This window comes from Ahaetulla prasina, chromosome 4 (assembly GCF_028640845.1).
Source record: "Ahaetulla prasina isolate Xishuangbanna chromosome 4, ASM2864084v1, whole genome shotgun sequence".
In the NCBI taxonomy this organism is placed as follows: domain Eukaryota; kingdom Metazoa; phylum Chordata; class Lepidosauria; order Squamata; family Colubridae; genus Ahaetulla; species Ahaetulla prasina.
The window spans coordinates 101,282,819-101,303,783 of NC_080542.1; the positions used below are offsets into that span (position 1 = coordinate 101,282,819).

The 20,965-nt window shown below is 42.9% G+C and overlaps 1 protein-coding gene across 2 annotated transcripts in view; it reads right to left on the reverse strand.

Annotated features, from left to right (window-relative positions):
- Window positions 1-20,965, reverse strand: part of BTD (biotinidase) — a 23,117-nt gene continuing 2,152 nt past the window's right edge. Inside the window, exons 2-5 of one of the 2 annotated variants that reach the window (XM_058179847.1) lie at window positions 12,253-12,295; window positions 2,800-3,010; window positions 2,044-2,193; window positions 1-1,240 (exon numbers count right to left, since the gene is read on the reverse strand). In XM_058179847.1, coding sequence (XP_058035830.1) covers window positions 59-1,240; window positions 2,044-2,193; window positions 2,800-3,006 — 1,539 coding nt within the window. In that variant the 5' untranslated portion in view covers window positions 3,007-3,010; window positions 12,253-12,295 and the 3' untranslated portion in view covers window positions 1-58. The remainder of the gene's footprint in view (window positions 1,241-2,043; window positions 2,194-2,799; window positions 3,011-12,252; window positions 12,296-20,965) is intronic. The other variant, XM_058179846.1, reaches the window with a different exon arrangement.

Consider the following 20,965-nt stretch of genomic DNA (forward strand, 5'->3'; position numbering starts at 1 on the left):
TCACATTAAAGAATATTTATTGGGTTCTTGCAGTAATAATTTTGAGACATTATTGGTATCAAAAACTAGTTGTGTCCCTGTCATACCAACGTCCATATAGGCCAGCTGTTATTAAACCAGAAGGTCCTCCCATTTTATACATGACATAGGAGTTTTTTTCCCAGCCCAAATAGTCAGGAAAGTCTAGAGTGACCCCAGATCTCAGCAAGAGAGGAAAGATAAAAGTAGTACTGAAATTTCCTTGGAGCTGAAAATCTATCAATCCAGATGCCTCTGTGATTTCTTGCCCACAGGTAGAATAGTTAAGTCCACCACATTTCACTAATACACAGGCTTGAACATAGTATGTTCCATGCACTGTGTGCAAATCATCAAAAACTCCTAAAACATAAAGTTCATTTGTTTTTTCTAATTGCTTATAGATTAAATGACAACAAAGTGTATTGGAACAAACTTCTATATTTCCTTCTGCATTTAGTATGGGCATTAAGGTAAAATTATCATACATCATTATTCCATAAAATACAGGTAAAAATTCTTGGGATGGCTTTTCTTCTATTTTATAGTCAATTTCCTGATCTTTATGGCAGATCTGTTTCTCTATATAAAAATTCAAAGAACTCTTTTGACCATTGTGGGACATTGCATTGTTTTCCATATTAGTTTCATGATATGGCGTAATAACTGGGATTTCTACAACTATAAGTTTTCCATCAATACTTTCCATATCATAATAAGTGAAAGATTTTGATGGTGTATATATACCACTGCCTGTCATGCCCAAGCCAGGATGATGGATATTTGCTGCCAAAAGATTTATTTTAAAAGCAGTTGCAAAAGCTTGTTGAAATTCTACAGCAGACAAAAGTGGAAGTTGATTCATCCATGCAGTAGGATATGCGACCTGGGTTATGTTGTATTGCTTTATAAGGGTTACAGCTGGCTCATAAAATAGAATATCAAAGCAAGTAAAGATTCCAAATCTGCCTGCGAAAGGTGTATCAAAAACCGTATAATCAGTCTCTGGTGGAGTATTAAAGGCATACTCGAAATATAGGTTTTGTTTTCTGTATCTGGCTATGAGTGTGCCATTCTCATTAAATACTACATTGGTATTAAACTGATATCTTCCATCTGGTGGACAGTGGGGATCTTTTTGCATGCAAGGCTCTTTAGTTCCCAAATTTACAACTAAAAATATTTGATTTTTCAACGCCATACAGCTGAGTTGATGGAGAACCTATAAAAGCAAAAGGTTTTTTAAATATTAAATTGGAATGTTATCTTATATAAAAAAGTCAAACACTGAGCTATAGTATTGTGTTAATTGACTATTGAATTACCTTATTTTTCAAACTATAAGACACTCCGGACTATAAGACACATCTAGCTTTTGGAGAGGAAAACAAGAAAAAAAAAATCTGCCTCTGGCTCCCAGCAATTTGCCTCCTTGCAGCAAACAGCAAACAGCCTGGTCAGCTTCAGCACAGCCTGATTTAGCACGAGCAGCTGATTGGCGGTTGGATTTGCCTCCCAGATAGATGTGGGCAATCCCCACTGTCTGGAAAGGGCTGAAAGTGCAGAGGCTGAAAATGGGACCTATGGAGGCAAAAAACAGGATGCGTGGAGGCTGAAAATGGGTTGCACGGAGGTGGCGATGGACGGCAGTGGCGATGGGCGGTGGCGATCCCTGCAGCCTGAAACAGCTGATAAGCAGTATTCCAGGAAGCAGGTCCAATTGCCAATCAGCTGCTCGTGCTAAATCAGATTGTGCTGAAGCTGACCAGACGTGTTTGCTATTTGCTGCAAGGAGGCAAATTGCTGAGCGGCAGAGGCTGAAGGGTGGGGACCGGCGGGTGGGCGGGGCTTCAGTAACATTCACTGTATAAGATACACAGACATTTCCACCCATTTTTTGTGGGGGGAGTGCGTCTTATAGACCAAAAAATACAGTAGGTACAATTTTAGCTTTTAAATGATTTTTATTTGAAAGAGTGCATTAAGAAAATAGAGAAAAATAATTACATTAATTAAAGAAATTACCTCAGTGTCTTTGAATAAGTAAAATTCTTTGCATGGATTCCATGTCCGAGCGTCCAGGTTTGGAATGAAATCCAGGTAAGGATAAATGGATGCCCTTGTGAAGTTGAAACCTTGAATTCCATCTTCAGGAAAGATAATTATTTGGGCCCCCTAATAGTAACGAAAAATATTTATCAGCCAAAGGCTAATAGTGAAACAAAATTATTTTATTAAATAGCTATGGTTTAAGGCATATAATTGCTTTCATTAAAAATAATTTCATAATTACGGACAAATTAATAGATTGTATTTGCATTTCAGTTGAAATTAAATAGAAATTATGACTGAAATAAACTAATTTTGGAAAAGAACAAATCTATCTTATGCAGACACAGAATGCAACCATTCCTTCCTCAAGCACTTTATAGGATACATTTAACAAATTCTTATAGTAAAGTATAAGGCATCTTGTTCAACTGTCACATTTTTAATTAATCTAAAAAAACCAAGGGTGATCTGTGATTCTGGGAACTCAATAGAAGCCAAGATGATAGTCTCTTAAAGTCCAAATATCTGAAGTCTACATTTTAATAACTTAATAACTATAATACTATTATATGCTAAATAATACTACTATATTAGGATATAAAATTGAAGCTAATCTGTTCACTGTTATTTAGGTCTGTGCCAATTTAGAGTGTCGCAACAAGGTATTTTCAGATGACTTCCAATGGTAATCAAATTTTATATTAAAAATAGCGAAGACTAATATTCTACCTGTTTTGCTGCACTAATTACTTGCTCTTCATAAATGTCTAGATTCATCTTCATTAATTGTAATGCAATTTGTCGATCAATGATGGCCGCTGGATTGGGATTCAGGATGGCATGATGTTCATATACAGCAGCAACATAATGTTTTCCTCTTTGAATATCTATGGAAAGAACTTGATCACCAAGAATAAACAAGATGACACTTGCCATGAACCTAAAATGAAAGCAGATGAATATGACAATGATCAATAACATCCTAGATCAGTAATATTGAATCTTTTGAGCTTGCGGTATCAGAAATTATCTAACTTGACTCTGCTGGAGTGTCAACCTCTCTCCTCCCCGGACAAAAGAAAAACAATTCATAACGAAGAGCTGTTTTGGATAATGTTATCGGTGGCATGTAAAAAAAAAAAATGTAAATATTTTTTTACATTTATCTTTCTCTCAGAAAAAAAATCCCTATCCAAAGCAGCTCCAGTTCACATGAGGCTTGAAAACTTCAGAGAATGCTGTTGTGTAGCCTTGCAGCCCAGTGGTAGATTTCTACAGGTTTGCATCAATTTGCATGAACTGGTAGCAGTAATTTGGCCTGGGTCGCCAAACTGGTAGCGACCGCTGGCTGGCCACGCCTCTGAACTAGTCGCCCGGTCGCCACTTGCTCACCCTGCTTGCCCATCTGAAGCTCACTCACCTCGGCCGTTTCCCTTGCCCAGTCACTCCTACTGTGTGGGTCCTTGCTTGCAGCTTGCCTTCCTGAAGTGCGGCCCTGATCTGCCTGCCAGGTAAGCCTGTGAATCGCAGCCTATCTAGCTGCCCCTCCCCCACACCATCCCAGTGTGCCTCTCCTACTCCCTTCCCTGTGGCCTGCAGCCCTGCCATGCTTCTCTGTCTTCTACGTGGCCTTCCTGGGAGTACCCATGGCCAGGCCTGCTTTTGAAGGACTTCCCTACTCCCTTTCCCATGGCCTGCAGCTGGGTGGCCCTGACATGCTTGCCTACTTTCTGTGCAGCCTTCCCGGTGTCCCCATGGCTAGCTTGCAACCTACCCCCCAGCCCGCTTCCCTTTTACCTTTCTTTAACACGCCCTGCTTCCCTCCCCAAACCTTGGGAGCAGCGGCTCCCATCCTCACGCCTGTGGAGGAAGAGTCCTCCGTGCCACAAAGCCCTCAAGATGGCAGCAGGAGGGGAAAAAGAAACAAAAATGGCTTGGCCTCTGAATCTGCCACAACCATCGCCTTCCCAACAGAAGATAGGAGGTGGCAGCTGTGGCTGACTTAGGATGGAAACACGTAAAAACACCCGGCGAAGCAACTGCCTTTTCCTCTCTGACTTTTGTTAGCAGAAAGAAGGAAGAGGCAGAGGCGGCAGTGGCAGTGGCAGTGGAAGGAGTTGATCGCTTCACAGCTGGTGTGGTTACCCAGGCTCCTGTTCTGTCTCCTTCCCCATTTCAGAGCAACGAGCTGGCCTTCAGCCAGTGGATTCATGGCTCTTATCAGTCCTGGCAGAGAAATTGCAGCTGCTTGCCAAAGTTCAAACAAATGACTCACAAAGACTTTCAGCTCTCTTTGAAACGGTTCATCTAATTTTTGCTTCCTGTGGAATGAAAACAGTCCCAAAGCTCCTCATATATCTTGTGGGGTGGGGCTCCTGCCCCACCCTTCCCTTTGATGATGATGCCTCTCTAATCTTCTGAAGCGTGGGTTGATCCAAGCTTGATTATTATTATTATCAGCTGAGTCTGAAGGCGTAGCCTGAGGAAGGGAGGAATCAGGGGATGATGGCCTCATTACATCCTCCGACTGGTCTGATTCTGGCTCCTGGAGCCGGGCCAAAGGAATCGGTGCTCCCAAGGTAAGCCTTACCAGCCCTTCCCCCTCACTCTCGGAATCACTTTCGGGCATGGGGCCAGGTTCGGGGGCTGGAGTCACAACAGCTCCCTTCACCTGGTTCTTCTCATAGCACCACCACACACATACATGACGTCTCCCTCAAGAAGCTTCAGAGGCCGAGCAGTTTTTTTGCTTTCCCCCTTCCTGCTGCCATCTTTAGGGCTTTGTGGTGCAGAGGCCTCTTCCTCCACAGACCGCAAGGACAGGAGCAGCCATCTCCCGAGGTTTGGGGAGGGAACTGGGGCACATTAAAGAAAGGTAAAAGGGAAGCGGATGAGGGGGTGGATGGGATGGGAAAGAGAGAGGTGGGCTGGCTTTAATTTGCTTTGTGTGACGCTGGCATGGTAGGGTGGGACTAAGCTACTGCTTAGTGCAGTCCTGGGAGAAGAAAGTGAAAGCATCCCTGAGCGGACGTGGTATTTCGGTGATGCCTTGCTGGACCTCTGTGGAATAAGAGCAGCAGCAACAGCCAAGGTGACAGGCGCTGTTTGTTGTTCCTCACCATGCTGTAAAAAGCAACCCTTACCCCAAAGAGGTAGCGATCTGACGAAAATAAGAGATGTAACCGGCATCCAGCACCAGGGATGGTGTCGTGTCCCACTCCTCCGCTGATGGCCGGGTCAGGGAAATCCGAATCAGGCTTGCCTCTGCAGCTCTGCCCAAAGTCCTAGCAAAGTCCTCAGAGCAGGCAGGAGACCAGTAAGTGACTTCAGCAAGATAAGTTCGACTTTGCCTGACTCAGAGACTGCCAGAAAGCAGATCCTTTATATAGGCCATGGGGTGTGGCTCCATGACTCAGCACTCATTAAGGCCTGCCCCTCCCTTCCTTCTGTTGCCTCCGCCTATCCAATCTTCTGATGCAAGGGTCACTCCAATCAGCTGTTGGAAGTAAACTTTCCTCAGGCTCACATGCTGTGGAGGAGGGGGAGGGGTCTAGCTGCTCCATTTGCCTGGGCATGGAGCCAGGGCTGGGGCCGGGGGGTGCTCCCTCCTCTGCAGCCTGCTTGGGCATGGAGCCAGGGCTGGGACCGGGAGGTGCCCCCTCCTCTGCAGCTTGTCTGGGCATGGAGCCAGGACTGGGGCTGGGAGGCATACATTCCTCCGTGTTCGGGAGCAGATAAGCAGACCCCGGCTGCGGTGAGAGCGGACAAGACACAACAGATGGCCGCTTCAGCATCTGTCGGATGCTGGAGGCTCTTTTTTTTCGTTTGCTCTGTGTTCCTCCTTCATGCAAAAAAAAAAAAAGCCCGATTTGATCAAAAGCCAAATGACATTGGAAGCAATGCTGTTAGCCTGGAGCATTTTATTTCAGTCTGGGCAATGAATTGACCCTCCTCTCCTAAGACAGATGCAACGTGAATTGTTTTTTTGAGCAACGTGATTGTTTCCCTAGCCACTTTAGGAGCAAAGTGGTGGGTTTTTCTGGCATTTCATATTCAGCAGTGCTACCTGCAAGATGCTCTTACTGAAGGTTTTAAATTTTGGGAGGATCGAGATGGAGAAATCGGGCCATTACTATTCTGTAGGGTCTAAAACAAAAAAAGTGGTAATAGTGTTTCATAATACGTGATAAACTACTCCTCAAACTAAAATCCTATGGCATTTCGGGACCTCTTCACAATTGGATAAATGCCTTCCCGTCAAATAGACAACAAGTGGTCAAAATTGGCAACGCTATATCAAATCCTGTTCTTGTCAAAAGTGGCGTTCCCCAAGGTAGTGTTCTTGGACCAACACTCTTCATACTATATATAAATGATCTCTGTGACCTCATCTCAAGTTATTGTGTTCTCTTTGCTGATGATGTCAAACTATTTAATACCACTAATAATACTTCTACCCTTACAAGACGATCTCGACTTAATTTCCGATTGGTCTAAAACTTGGCAACTCCAAATCTCAACCAGCAAATGCTCAGTCTTACATATTGGAAAAAAAAACCCTAACATCAAGTACAAACTTAATGGACATTACCTAACTGACGACCCCCACCCTGTCAAAGATCTTGGAGTTCTCATATCAAATGACTTTAATGCCAAAGCCCACTGCAACTACATAGCAAAAAAGGCCCTAAGAGTTGTAAACCTAATTTTACACAGCTTCTTTTCTAAAAACTCTACACTACTAACTAGAGCATACAAAACATTTGCCAGACCTATTCTTGAATACAGCTCATCCGTCTGGAACCCATACCACATCTCTGACATAAATACGATAGAAAGAGTCCAGAAATATTTCACTAGAAGAGTTCTTCACTCCTCCGAAAACAACAAAATACCTTATACCAACAGACTTGAAATCCTGGGATTAGAAAACTTACAACTCCGTCGACTTCGACATGACCTGTGTTTAACACACAAAATCATCTATTGCAATATCCTTCCTATAAAAGACTACTTCAGCTTCAATCGCAATATTACAAGAGCAAAAAATAGATTCAAGCTAAATGTCAACCACTTCAAACTTGATTGCAGAAAATATGACTTCTGTAACAGAGTTGTTAATGCTTGGAACTCATTACCTGACTCCATAGTCTCTCCTTAAAATCCCAAAATCTTCAACCAAAAACTGTCTGCTATTGACCTCACCCCATTCCTAAGAGGACTATAAGGGGCGTGCATAAGAGCACAATAGTGCCTACCATTCCTGTCCTATTGTTCCCTTCATTATATCAAATTAATATAGTTGATGCATATTTTTTACTCATATAGATATATATTTTCTTCAAGACATGTTGTTTTATCTATGACAATTGTTTGTGTATACTATTGTGACAAAAAGAAATAAAAATAATAATAATATGCCAACAATAAAAGGTAAAGTAAGGTCATTAGATAAAAGTAGCAAAAATTATCATAGTTTCAGGATAAAATAAAATATATGTATAAAGAGCAGAGTATCTGTAGAGATTCTCGGTCATCCAGTCATGATTGTGCTTTTTCAAGAGGCAACTGGATTTCTGGTTTTGTTTTGTTTTTTGAAAACTTTTTGTTTCTCATCCAAGAAGCTTCTTCAGAACTGAACTGAAGAAGCTTGGATGAGAAGTGAAACATCTTCAAAGATATAAAAAGCAGACTATATTCAGTATTTACATATAAATGAAGCTTTTGATCTGCAAAGCAAAGTCTTATGATTCAGACTGTTGGAAGTCTTATGATGAAGATTGTGGGAAATACTTTCTGTTTTCCCCCGTTCCTTCTTTTTCAGGCCTATCTGAAAGCATTGTCCTTCATTCAGTAACTATTTTAGCTTCTTTTTTTTTTTTTTAAATAAAAGCTCTATACTTAAAAGACTGAATCCGGATAATTCATATATAAATGCATAATTAACTTTCATGAACATGAAACTCACAGATTAGTAAATCAGATTTTTATTACAGTCCTAGACTAGTATAAAAAGGGTGGGATGTAAACGATTTTAAAAGCTAAAAAATATAAAATAAACAAAGTTAAAAACATTTTAAAAAGCAAATGTTTAAATCTAAACAAAGAAACTTATTAGAAAGGTAAAAAATTAAATACAAACAAAACAAAAGTATACTGCTGACTAAATCTATCATAATACCGAATGCTCTTAACTGACAACTTAAAACTTAAAAAAAATGATTAACTTGAAGTTCATAAATTTTAAATTTTAAATTTTCGTAATAAGGATAAATTTGTCAAAATGAAGATACTGACCAGGTTACTGTATTTTTAAAAAACTGTTATAAAATCTGAAGCTATCCATTTGTGGTGGGTGGAGTCTAGGGCTCATAAAGGGTATCAAGAAAGAGAAAAAGAGAGAGAGACAAGAAAGAAAGAGGAAGGAAGGGAGAGAGAGAAAGACAAGAAAGAGAGAGAGAGAGAGACAAGAAAAAAAGAAAGAAAAGAAAGAGAGAGAGAAAAAAAGAAAGAAAGAGAGAGAGAGAGAGAAAGAGACAAAGAAAGAAAAAGGAGAAAGAAAGAAAGAAAGAAGAAGGAAGAGAGAGAGAGAAAGAAAAGGAAGGAAGCACCACAAACCCTGGCACTTGACTGGCTTCAGAAGATGCTTTGAAACAGCACAGCAATTTAGGGCTGGAAGGGATCTTGGAGGTCATCTAGTCCAACCCCCTGTTGCATCATCCATCGGATTATTTTGGTGCCTCTAACAGAGAGGAAAATTGCCAGAAAGGAGAAGGAGTTTACTAGGACAAGGTCGCCATGCAGAGGAAGGCAGAAATAGTCCTTGACTTATGACAACAATTGAGGCCAAAATTTTGGTTTCTAAGCAAGAGAGTTTCACCACATTTTACTCAATCCATGACCTCTCCTGGCTCTAACAGTCATGTGCAAGCTAGGGAAGAACATTTGAAGGGTGTGTGTAATGTTCTAATGTACAGAAGTTATAATTAAATGAGTGGCAGAAAGTGGACTCTGGGTCTGTTTTTCCAAATGTAGGTTGAATGTGTAGTTTTAGAAGAGCTGTGTGTATGTATGTGTGTGTACACATACATACAGTATATATAGTAGATAATGTATCTTTTTATGTGCCTATACCCGTGATGGCGAACCTATGGCACGCGTGCCATAGGTGGCACACAAAGCCATATCAGTGGGCATATGAGCTCAGCTCTGGCATGCATGTGCATGCTAGACAGCTGATTTTCACACCTACTGGCCCACCAGAAGTAAAGAAACGGGAAGTGGGCCCGGATGTTGGCAAACCGGCCATTTTCAGCCTCTGGAGGGCCTTCAAAGGGTGTGGGAAAAGCCATTTTCCTCCTCCCCAGACTCTTAGAGAGGCTCTGGAGGCTGGGGACAGCAAAAAACAGGCCTTCCGATCCCACCGGAAGTTGGCAAACAGGCCCTTTCTGGCCTCTGGAGGGCCTCGGGGGGCGTGGGGAAGGTCTTTTTCACTCTCCCCAGACTCCTAGAAAGGCTCTGGAATCAGGTGAGAGAGAAAAACGAGGCTACTGGACCTTTGCGTGCCAGGAGCAGGGGGACCGGGGAGGGGTTTCGCATGTGCATGCGCAGGGGCAGGGTGTATAGAATTATGGGTGTGGGCGCACATGTGCAACCCCCCGCTCCTCCTCCTGGCATGCGATGGCAAAAAGGTTAGCCATCACACACTCTATACCCATTATGGCAAACCTGTGGCACGTGGAATCTTATCTGTGGACATGCAAGCTATGCCCTAGCTCAATTCCAGCATGCATGCGTGCACTGGCCAGCTGATTTTCGGGCATTCTGAGCCCACGGAAGTCAGGAAATAGCCTCGGGAGACTGGAGATGGCTGTTTTCACTCTCCCCAAGCTCCTAGAAAGGGTCTGGAGCCTGGGGAGGGTGAAAAATGGGCCTCCTGGGCCCACTGTGCCATCGTGTGCCAGAAGCAGGGGGAGCGCAGGGGGTCACATGTGCATGTGCAGGGGGTAGAGCGCATTGCATTATGGGTTTGGGCACACACGTGCGTGACCCCCCCGTGTTCCCCCTGTTTTTGGAACACAACGGCAAAAAGGTTAGCCACCATTGCTCTATACTATGTAATATGTATGTACACTTATGGCATATATACATAGGATTAAATAGTATATTTTGAATATTCAGTGGTCATAAATAGACAGGGAAATTGTATCTCGTTGAGGCGAGGAGAGGCCAGGCACCCTAACCCTAACCCTTGATGTGAGTGACATCAAGTTGACCATACCCACCCAGTCACATGATCAACCAGCCACACTCACCCAGTCAAATGACCAACCAGCCATGTCCAACTAATCACATGACCAACCAGTCACATGCCCACCAGGCCACGCCCACCAAGCAAGCCATGCCCACAGAACTTGTAGTAAAAAATTTGAAACCCACCACTGTTGCATCCTCCAAAAAACAACAGAACAACATGCCCCTTTCTTGTGTGATTTTTGGATGCTCTGGAGGGTTTGAGGCCCATGTGGGAACATAGCTTATTTTTGTGTGGCCTTTGGAGGCTCCAAAAATTCACATAATTCACACATTTTTTGGAGGCTGCAGAGGCCACATAAGAATGCAATATGCTCTTGTATGGCCTCCAACACCCTATTTAAATCATATGAGAGGGCCTGCTCTTGCACAATATCTGGAGCCTCTGAAAATTGTACACAAACCTCCTAAACTTTTGGATGTTGGAGAAGTTGAATGAGAGCAGGGCCCACTTGCATCGCTTCCAGAGGGTCTGAAGGCTGCACAAAAGTACAACATATTCTCTTTGGCCTTTAGGTGTGTCACAAAAAATGACATGGCATGTCAATTGTGCCATATTTGTCATAGATTTGCCATCAATGTCCTAGTTTCTCTAGTCTTTCTCCACTTCCATAAATCTGGGGATTTCATGTCAACTAAATTAAGTGAACTAGATTGGAGAAGACTAGCTAGTTATTAACCTTTAATTTTTTAAAATTAAGCTTGAGAAATCATTAGTGATAAGAACCCCAATCTCAAATAACCTAAGGTTGCAACCAACAACATACAAAAACAACAATAGCAAATGAAATTTCAAAGAAATGCAGCATGGAAATTTATTTGTCCATTTCATAATGGACAGATCAATTCAATATTTAAAACAGTTTTCTTAATACAGAAGTTATACAATAACATAACAAGGGGACAATATTTATTATTTTTTTATTTTGGCAAAAATATATGTCTCCTAATATTCAAGCCACATTTTCAATCTAGTATTCTTCAGAAGGTTTGGGATTACAACATCCAGAATTTCAAAATAATGTGAGCTGAGAAATTTAGCAATTGTATACCCAATACATCATGAAGGTATTAGATTGAGAAATGCTACTGTAACAAATGTGATTATTAGCATAGGCTATTTTTAAGCAAATTCTGGCTACACTGTTCTGTTCTGTAAGAATGTCCTCTTCTGGTAATTGATTTACTTGCTCTAAGAGAACAATTTGGCTTCTGTTTTAGGGAACACCCAAAAGAGTTTGTACTATTTAAATACAAGAAGAAATGTTCCTTTGTGCAGAGCCTGTTAAAAGATACAGATATAGTTAGTGTGTGTAATGTAATATACAGAAGAGCAATATATGATGTTATTCCGCCCAGAGAAAGGATAAACTTTTAATTACTTGTTGCAATGGTAAGGAAGGTATATAAGAAATGTATACTATTTTTATATATTATTTTTTATTAAAACTTAAATATTTAATATACTTATAGAAAGTAAAGAAGAAAAGAAGTTGTGAATGCCCCAACACTGGAAATTTTTAAGAAAATGTTGGATAACCATTTGTCTGAAATAGTGTAAGATCTCTTGCCTGGGCAGCAGGTTGGACTAGAAGGCCTCCAAGGTCCCTTCCAACTCTGTTATTATTATTATTATTATTATTAAAGAAACAAAGAAAAAAGGTGTAATTTTTTAAAAATAAAGTTTAAAAAAATAAAAGAAAGAAAAATATATAAAGAAGTAGAAGTATATGCTATTTCTTGAACTTTGTTAGCCTGTGTCAGTGAAGCTGTTACCGTACTTAGGAAATCACTTGGCAAAACCTTTTAGCAGCATAGAATGGCCAAACAGCAAGTATGACAATACATTATTATAAGAACTATTCATACTTATGTTGTGATTGTCATGAAAGACCTCCAGCATCAAAGACTTCTGGAAGAAAATAAAGGTAAAATTCTGTAAAAAAACCAAAAAAACTTACCAGGATTCTAGCCAAAAGTCTGCTGACATTGGTTTTATTTGTTAGGCCATGCAATGGAAGAAAAATGATGTTTGCATTGTTGAAAAAAACTTAGCAATAGCACTCAGACTTACATACCACTTCACAGTGCTTTACAGCCCTCTCTAAGAGGTTTACACAGTGAGCATATTGCCCCCAACAATCTGGGTCCTCATTTTACCGACCTCAAAAGGATGGATTATTAATTTCTTAGTACAGATGGTTGTGATTTCTAATGAAATTTATAAAACAAGTTGTTTTAATTAGTGTAGATTTAGCAACACTTAGCTAAGTTTCAAAAGAAGAAAATTGTTTTTAAAATTCTTGTTTGATGAAATGGAAATCTAACCCCACTGATTTTGTAAATTATTGGTTCTTCTACTTTGCACTCCTCCATTGATTGGATTTTGGTATCAGACTACAAACGTAAGGATTGAGCTCAAGAAATTATTGAATCAGGATCTTACATACATTAGGATGACATTTGCTATTATGTAAACATCTCCCTGCATCCCAACCCTTTAATAAATGCACTGAAAAAATATGAGCAGAATCCATGGTTTTAACTGGAACTATATGCAAATTCACATTCCAGTTTAACACTACCATGTTAAAAGTTTGTTTCATATACCAACTGCAGTCAAAAGTATATGGATTTAAACCTGACCTAAACCTGTGGCATTATATCCATTACAGTTTTGTTTTGTAAAAAACCTTCCTGTGGATTGGCAAGTGATAATCTACCCGTTTCATCTTCAGATTAATAAGACATAAAATATTATAGAAATTAGCTACATTTATTGTTCAACGGGATGCGGTGGCTCAGGGGCTAGGACGTTGAGCTTGTCAATCGAAAGGTTGGCAGCTCAGCAGTTCGAATCCCTAGTGCTGCCGTGTAACTGGGTGAGCTCCCGTTACTTGTCCCAGCTTCTGCCAACTTAGCCGTTTCAAAAGCATGTAAAAATGCAAGTAGAAAAAATAGGGACCACCTTTGGTGGGAAGGTAACAGCGTTCCGTGCGCCTTTGGCGTTGAGTCATGCCAGCCACATGACCATGGAGACGTCTTTGGACAGCGCTGGCTCTTCGGCTTTGAAACGGAGATGAGCACCGCCCCCTAGAGTCGGCAACGACTAGCACGTATGTGCGAGGGGAACCTTTACCTTTGCCTTTATTGTTCAAGTTAACTAATTACTGGTAACTTAAATCCCCAGGACTTCTCTGTGGTACTTATATTTCTTACATTTTTCTATCATATTGAGCTGAATAAAATTGCTCATAGTGCCATCCTCTTTCTGTGTCAAAGTTGACACAGCTCATTCTCAAAATGCCTACAGTGCACTCCTAATTTTGAGTTCATTTGCTCAACTGTTTTAAGTATGCATCAAAAATATACTGCTCTTTTCCAATTCCCATTCATACCATGGCTAAATGAAAAGAAAAAAACCTTGAAGACAATCTTTTCCCCCAAAACAAAGAATAGAATTACAATATTGCCAGCAAATGTAAGATGGGACATGCAACCTCTCGCCCTCCAATTTTAAAGAGAATTTTTTTTAGGAGCAGCATAGATTTCTTTTGGTTATAATGCAGCCATAACCCTGAGATATGTTTTTATACCCAAGAGCTAATGGCTAATTTACCAATTACTGCAAAGACAACAAAGCACAAATCAGTATCTTATAGGCGCGGATCTTATAGGCGTTACGGAAACCTGGATGGGCACAGAAGGGGGCGTGCCCCTTGTTGAAATGTGCCCACCGGATTTCCGTGCATTCCATCAGCCGAGGGCCCAGGGTAGGGGTGGGGGGGTGGCGGTTGTAATTAGAGAGAGTCTGGAACCGAGGGAGACCACTGTACCTCAGATTGCCGGTTGTGAATCCCTCTTTGTGAGATGGGGCCATAGATGTCAGATGGGCTTGCTGGTCGCGTACCTGGCTCCTTGCTGCATGACAGCTGCCCTGCCCGAGCTCCTGGAAGTGCTTGCTGGGGTGGCAGTTGAGACCCCCAGACTTTTAGTCATGGGGGACTTTAACTTGCCATCTTCCGGCTCGTCATCGACAGCAGCTCGGGAGTTCACGGCTTCCATGACGGCCTTGGACCTGACTCAAGTAGTCGATGGCCCTACTCACACAGGGGGTGGTACACTGGACTTGATTTTTATCTCTGGTCAGTGGTTGAGAGATCTGGACTTGAAGGAAATAGTCATCGAACCTTTGACATGGTCAGATCACTCTCTCCTTTGCCTGGACTTTCTGACCGCCATTCAACACCACAGGGAGACGGAGCCAATGCGTTGGTTCCGTCCCAGGCGCCTGATGGACCCGGAGAGGTTCCGGACGGAGCTTGGGCCACTTCCTGAGGGTCTGGCTCACGGCATGACCGAGGAACTTGTTGCGGCCTGGGATCGGGCCGCGGCGGGGGTCCTAGACCATGTCGTGCCTTTGCGGCCTCTGATCCGGCGCAGGTCCCAACCGGCTCCTTGGTTCTCCGAGGAGCTGAGGGGGATGAAGCGCCGGAGAAGACGCCTAGAGAGTTCCTGGAGGTCTAGCCATTCAGAGGCTGATCGGACACTAGTGAAGTCCTATAACAGGGCTTACCTAGTGGCATTGAGGGAAGCGAGGCGTTGCTACGCCTCCTCCCTCATTGCGTCGGCAGATAACCGCCCAGCCGCCCTGTTTCGGGTGACTCGTTCCCTCCTTCACCAGGGGGAGCGGGATGACCCGTTGCAGGGACGTGCTGAGGAGTTTAACGGTTATCTATACGATAAAATCGTTCAGCTTCGGGACGGTCTGGACCAAAATTGCGGTGACTCAGGTGAGACGTCTGAGGGTGGTCTTGGTGACATTGTTTGGGATGAGTTTGACCCTGTGGCTCCCGAGGACATGGACAGGTTGTTGGGTAGGTTGAATGCCACCATGTGTTTACTGGACCCGTGCCCCTCTTGGCTGGTGCTGGCCACTCAGGAGGTGACACGAGGCTGGCTCCATGCGATTACGAGTGCTTCTCTGGTGGAGGGTGTCTTTCTGGCCGCCTTGAAAGAGGCGGTGGTGAGGCCCCTCCTCAAGAAGCCCTCCTTGGACCCGGCTGTTTTAGGTAATTATCGTCCGGTCTCCAACCTTCGCTTCGCGGCGAAGGTTGTAGAGAGTATGGTGGCATATCAGTTTCCCCTACACCTGGATGAAACTGTCTATCTAGACCCGTTCCAGTCCGGTTTCTGGCCCGGTTACAGCACGGAGACGGCTTTGGTCGCGTTGGTGGATGATCTCTGGAGGGCCAGGGATAGGGGTTGTTCCTCTGCCCTGGTCCTATTAGACCTCTCAGCGGCTTTTGATACCATCGACCATGGTATCCTGCTGCGCCGGTTGGAGGGATTGGGAGTGGGAGGCACCGTTCATCGGTGGTTCTCCTCCTATCTCTCCGATCGGTCGCAGACGGTGTTGACGGGGGGGCAGAGGTCGACTCCGAGGCGCCTCACTTGTGGGGTGCCGCAGGGGTCGATTCTCTCGCCCCTTCTGTTCAACATCTACATGAAGCCGCTGGGTGAGATCATCAGTGGCTTCGGTGTGAGGTACCAGCTGTACGCTGATGACACCCAGCTGTGCCACACCGGGCCACCCCAACGAAGCTATCGAAGTGCTGTCCCGGTGTCTGGAGGCCGTACGGGTCTGGATGGGGAGAAACAGGCTCAGGCTCAATCCCTCCAAGACAGAGTGGCTGTGGATGCCGGCATCCCGGTACAGTCAGCTGAACCCACGGCTGACTGTTGGAGGCGAGTCATTGGCCCCGATGGAGAGGGTGCGCAACTTGGGCGTCCTCCTGGATGAACGGCTGTCTTTGGAAGATCATTTGACGGCCGTCTCCAGGAGAGCTTTCTACCAGGTTCGCCTGGTGCGCCAGTTGCGCCCCTTTCTAGACCGGGATGCCCTATGCACGGTCACTCACGCCCTCGTGACGTCTCGCCTAGATTACTGCAATGCTCTCTACATGGGGCTCCCCTTGAAGGGCATCCGGAGGCTGCAGTTAGTCCAGAATGCGGCTGCGCGGGTGATAGAGGGAGCCCCTCATGGCTCCCGTATGACACCTATCCTGCGCAGACTGCACTGGCTACCTGTGGCCTTCTGGGTGCGCTTCAAGGTTTTGGTAACCACCTTTAAAGCGCTCCATGGCATAGGGCCGGGTTACTTACGGGACCGCCTACTGCTACCGAATACCTCTCACTGACCCGTGCGCTCTCACAGAGAGGGACTCCTCAGGGTGCCGTCAGCGAGGCAATGTCGTCTGGCGACGCCCAGGGGAAGGGCCTTCTCTGTGGGGGCTCCCACCCTCTGGAACGAACTACCCCCAGGACTTCGTCAACTTCCGGACCTCCGAACCTTCCGTCGCGAGCTTAAAACACACTTATTCATCTGCGCAGGACTGGACTAGATTTTAAATTTATTGGTTTTAAATGGGTTTTATTATTTTATATTGTTTTAACAATTCGGCTTTTTTAGAATAAGTTTTTAAATTGTCATTTTAAACTGTATTTGTATGTTTTTACTTGCCTGTGAACCGCCCTGAGTCCTTCGGGAGATAGGGTGGTATACAAATGTGATCAATAAATAAATAAAACAATAAATAAATAAATAGTATGATAACAGTTGAGAAAACAGTGTCATTTTATGAGACTCCACAACAGGATTCATATACAGGAAATTCTCAGGCAAGAAATGTTAGAATACCAGGGCAGGGTCAGCCTACCCTACCCCATTTGGAGAAAGAATGATGGAGAGAAAGAGGGGGGCAGAAAATGATGAGGGAGAGAAAGAGAGATGAAGGATAGAAGGGGGAGAAAGATGAAGGAGAGAAGTGGGGAGAAAGATGGAGAGAAAGAGAAGGAGGGAGAAGGAGAGATTAAGGAGAGAAAGATTGAGAGAAAGAGGAGGGAGAAAGATGAAGGAGAGAAAGGGGGCGAGAAAGATGGAGAGAAAGAGGGAGGGAGAATAGATTTGTTCTGGTAATTGGTTTAATAAGCATGGCACTGAAAAAGTGACTTATGACCATTTTTCACACTTATGAACATTGCAGCAAACTGTCATTAGGGCAAAGAATGTTACATGACCACCTGGCCACGCCCACCCGGTCACATGAAGCACTACAGTTGTGACATGAGTCACATGGCTATTAAAAATGCTGCAACAGGCATAAATGATGACCGGTCATAAGTGTGAGGGCTGGTCAAAAGTGTGAGAACCTGTCAGAAATCACTTTTTTCAGTCCTCTGGGTAGTCCCTATGTGCATAGGGACTACTGAGAGGGCTGAAAAAAGTGATTTCTGATAGGTTCTGACACCTTTGAACAGACCATGCATTTATGACCATCTTCACATTTATGCCTGTTGCAGCATTCTTAACCGTGTCATTCATTTCACACTGCTTCTCTTCACCACGGTTACAAGATAGGGTGCAAAATGTAAAATGTGAGGACAGTCATAAGTGCGAGGACTGGTCAAAAGTGCAAGGACAAGTCAAAAATAACTTTTTCAGCCCTCTGAGTAGTCCCTTGCATATAAGGACTACCCAGAGGGCTGAAAAAAGTGATTTCTGACAGGTTCTCACACTTTTGACCAGTCCTCACACTTATGACCGATCATCATTTATGCCTGTTTGCAGCATTTTGTGCATAGGGACTACTCAGAGGGCTGAAAAAGTTATTTTTGACCTGTCCTCACACTTTTGACCGGTCCTCACACCTACAACTGTCCTCACATTTTACATTTTGCGCCCTATCTTGTAACCGTGGTGAAGAGAAGTAGTTGTGAAATGAGTGACATGGTTGCTAAAAATGCTGCAATGGGCATTAATGTGAGGATGGTCATAAGTGTGAGGACCGGTCAAAAGTGTGAGGACTGACTTCTGGTGGCTCCGCTCTCTCCGAAGGACGCCCTAAGGGCGCCCGCGCTGGGATTCTGTAAAAGCCGGCGAAAACAGCGGCTGAAAGTACCTTCCCCGGTAAGGGGAAGGGAAAGAGCAAGAAGAAGGAAAGGTAGAGCTCTCTCTAGAGGCCCCGTTTGGGGAACTCGAAAGGGAAAGTTCCCTGGAAATCCTTCTGCACAGCTCCAGCCCCAGCATGTCTCTGCTTCTGCAGACAGAGAAGAGAGCGACCACTTCTGCTTCAAGTGATTGTTATGGATATTTATAAGCAGACGGAATAAACACAGGAGATCAGTCATTTAATTTGCAAGTATTAAATCTGACTTCTATTTTTTTTTTAAAAAAATTTCTCTCATCTACAATCAACACAATGAAATAAAATGGCGTTTACTTGTTGAGAAAGTGAAACTGAATGGAGATTTTATCTTATTGTACTGGACTGTGGATTGTTGGATTATTTTAGTTTGTTTAAGTATTTTATAAGGGGATTTTCAGCAAGAACTTTGCCATGAAGGTTTTTTCAGAAGAATGGATTCGTGACTTTATACAGGATTATACAGAAAGAATGTATTTAATTACTCAAAAATACGAATTGGGAATTTGGATAAGAGTTTGGAGGAAATTAACCAATGTAATCAGGACTTGGAATATGGAATGAAGGAGATAACAAAAGTGGATAAATATGAAGATAGGATCCTGAATAAACAAGTTGATGTAAAGAAGCCTTTTTTAAAAAGTTTGGATGAAATGCCAGAATTTGTGCTACAGGAGGCTGTCTCCCGAAATGGAAAAATTCACAGGGTTAATGCTTTCCAAGAGTTCTCTTTTTGGATTGAGGGAATATACAGCAGTAACTCGTGGATTCTTGGACATAAGGAACTATTAGGAAATATTGTGACTGACTTTTCAAAAGGAGTAATGAAGGAAAGACAGAGACTAATGCATCAAAAAAAATGGCAAGAGACAAAAGTATCATCCTTGAAAGATTTTTTTTTTTGAAATATTAACAGAAAAAGATATTAGCGTTCCTGAAAGACAATACGTGAGGAAGATCTGGAAGAAATGGGTTGATTATATGTTTTATAACTATCATAAAAGACTAGATATTTGGATTTATACTGGATTTTGACGAGGAAGGACTAAAGTTGAATAAATATTGTAATTTCCCTGTATTGAAATTTTATAATCTGTTGTATTGAATTTTAAATAGAATATTCTCGAAAGATCTTATGTAAGAAAGACTTGGGGGGGAAATTATATGGTTATAGAAGCTATAAGGGAGATATTCTCTGAATTGGATTGGATTTTTATGCTTTAGCTGGTTTTAAATACTTTAGGATTAATTTGTTCTATTGATCTATATATTTTATTACTGTTTATTGTTAATTTTTTGAAGGATTTTGGTTATGTAAGGAGGAAGTAGAGCTAGAGAGGGAAAATTGGTATAATAGTTTTGGGGAAAATATGTTTGTTTTATTTTTAACTATACCTTGTGCTTGTTCCAGGAAGTCAGGGGGGGAGGGGGGAGGGGGCTTGTGAAGGTAGAGGGGTTGGGGGGAAAGGGGGAAAAAAATTATTTGTAAAACTTTTTGAATTAAAAAAAAAAGTGTGAGGACTGATCAAAAGTGCGAGGACTGGTCAGAAATGACTTTTTTTAGCCCTCTGAGTAGTTTCTATGCCCATAGCCATGGCCACCCGGTCACATGACCAGCCAGCCACACCCACCCAGTCAGATGACCAGCCAGCCACGCCACCCAATCACATGATCAGCCAGCCACGCCCACCCAGTCACATGACCAGCTAGCCACACCCCAAAATAAGCCACGCCCACAGAACCGGTTGTTAAAAAAATTGAATCCCACCACTGGTTAGACCCCTTGCAATTTGCATACCAAGCAAATAGATCAACAGATGATGCTGTTAATATGGCTCTGCACTACATCCTACAACATCTTGAATCTCCAAAGGCCTATGCAAGGGTCCTCTTTGTAGATTTTAGTTCAGCATTCAATACCATCATCTCAGACACTCTTCTAACTAAGCTAAACCAGCTACAGGTACCTGAACAGACTTGTAAATGGATCACAAGCTTCCTAACAAACAGGAAGCAGTAGGTGAAGCTAAGCAAAATCACATCAAATACCTGTACAATTAGCACAGGGGCCCCCCAAGGCTGTGTGCTCTCCCCACTACTCTTCTCTCTGTATACCAATGACTGCATCTCCAATGATCCGTCTGTTAAACTTCTGAAGTTTGCAGATGACACAACAATGATCGGTCTCATCCGAGACAATAATGAATCTGCATACAGACGGGAGGTTGAACGACTAGCCTTGTGGTGTAACCGAAACAATCTGGAACTGAACACACTTAAAACCATAGAAATGGTGGTAGACTTTAGGAGAAACCCTTCCATACTTTCACCTCTCACAATACTAGACAACACAGTACAACAGTAGAAACCTTCTAATTTCTAGGTTCTACCATATCGCAAGATCTAAAATGGACAACTAACATCAAAAACGTCATCAAAAAAGGACAACAAAGAACATTCTTTCTGCGCCAACTCAGAAAGCTCAAACTGCCCAAGGAGCTACTGATCCAGTTCTACAGAGGAATTATTGAGTCTGTCACCTCTATAACTGTCTGATTTGGTTGCAACCCAATAAGACTAGACACAGACTTCAGAGG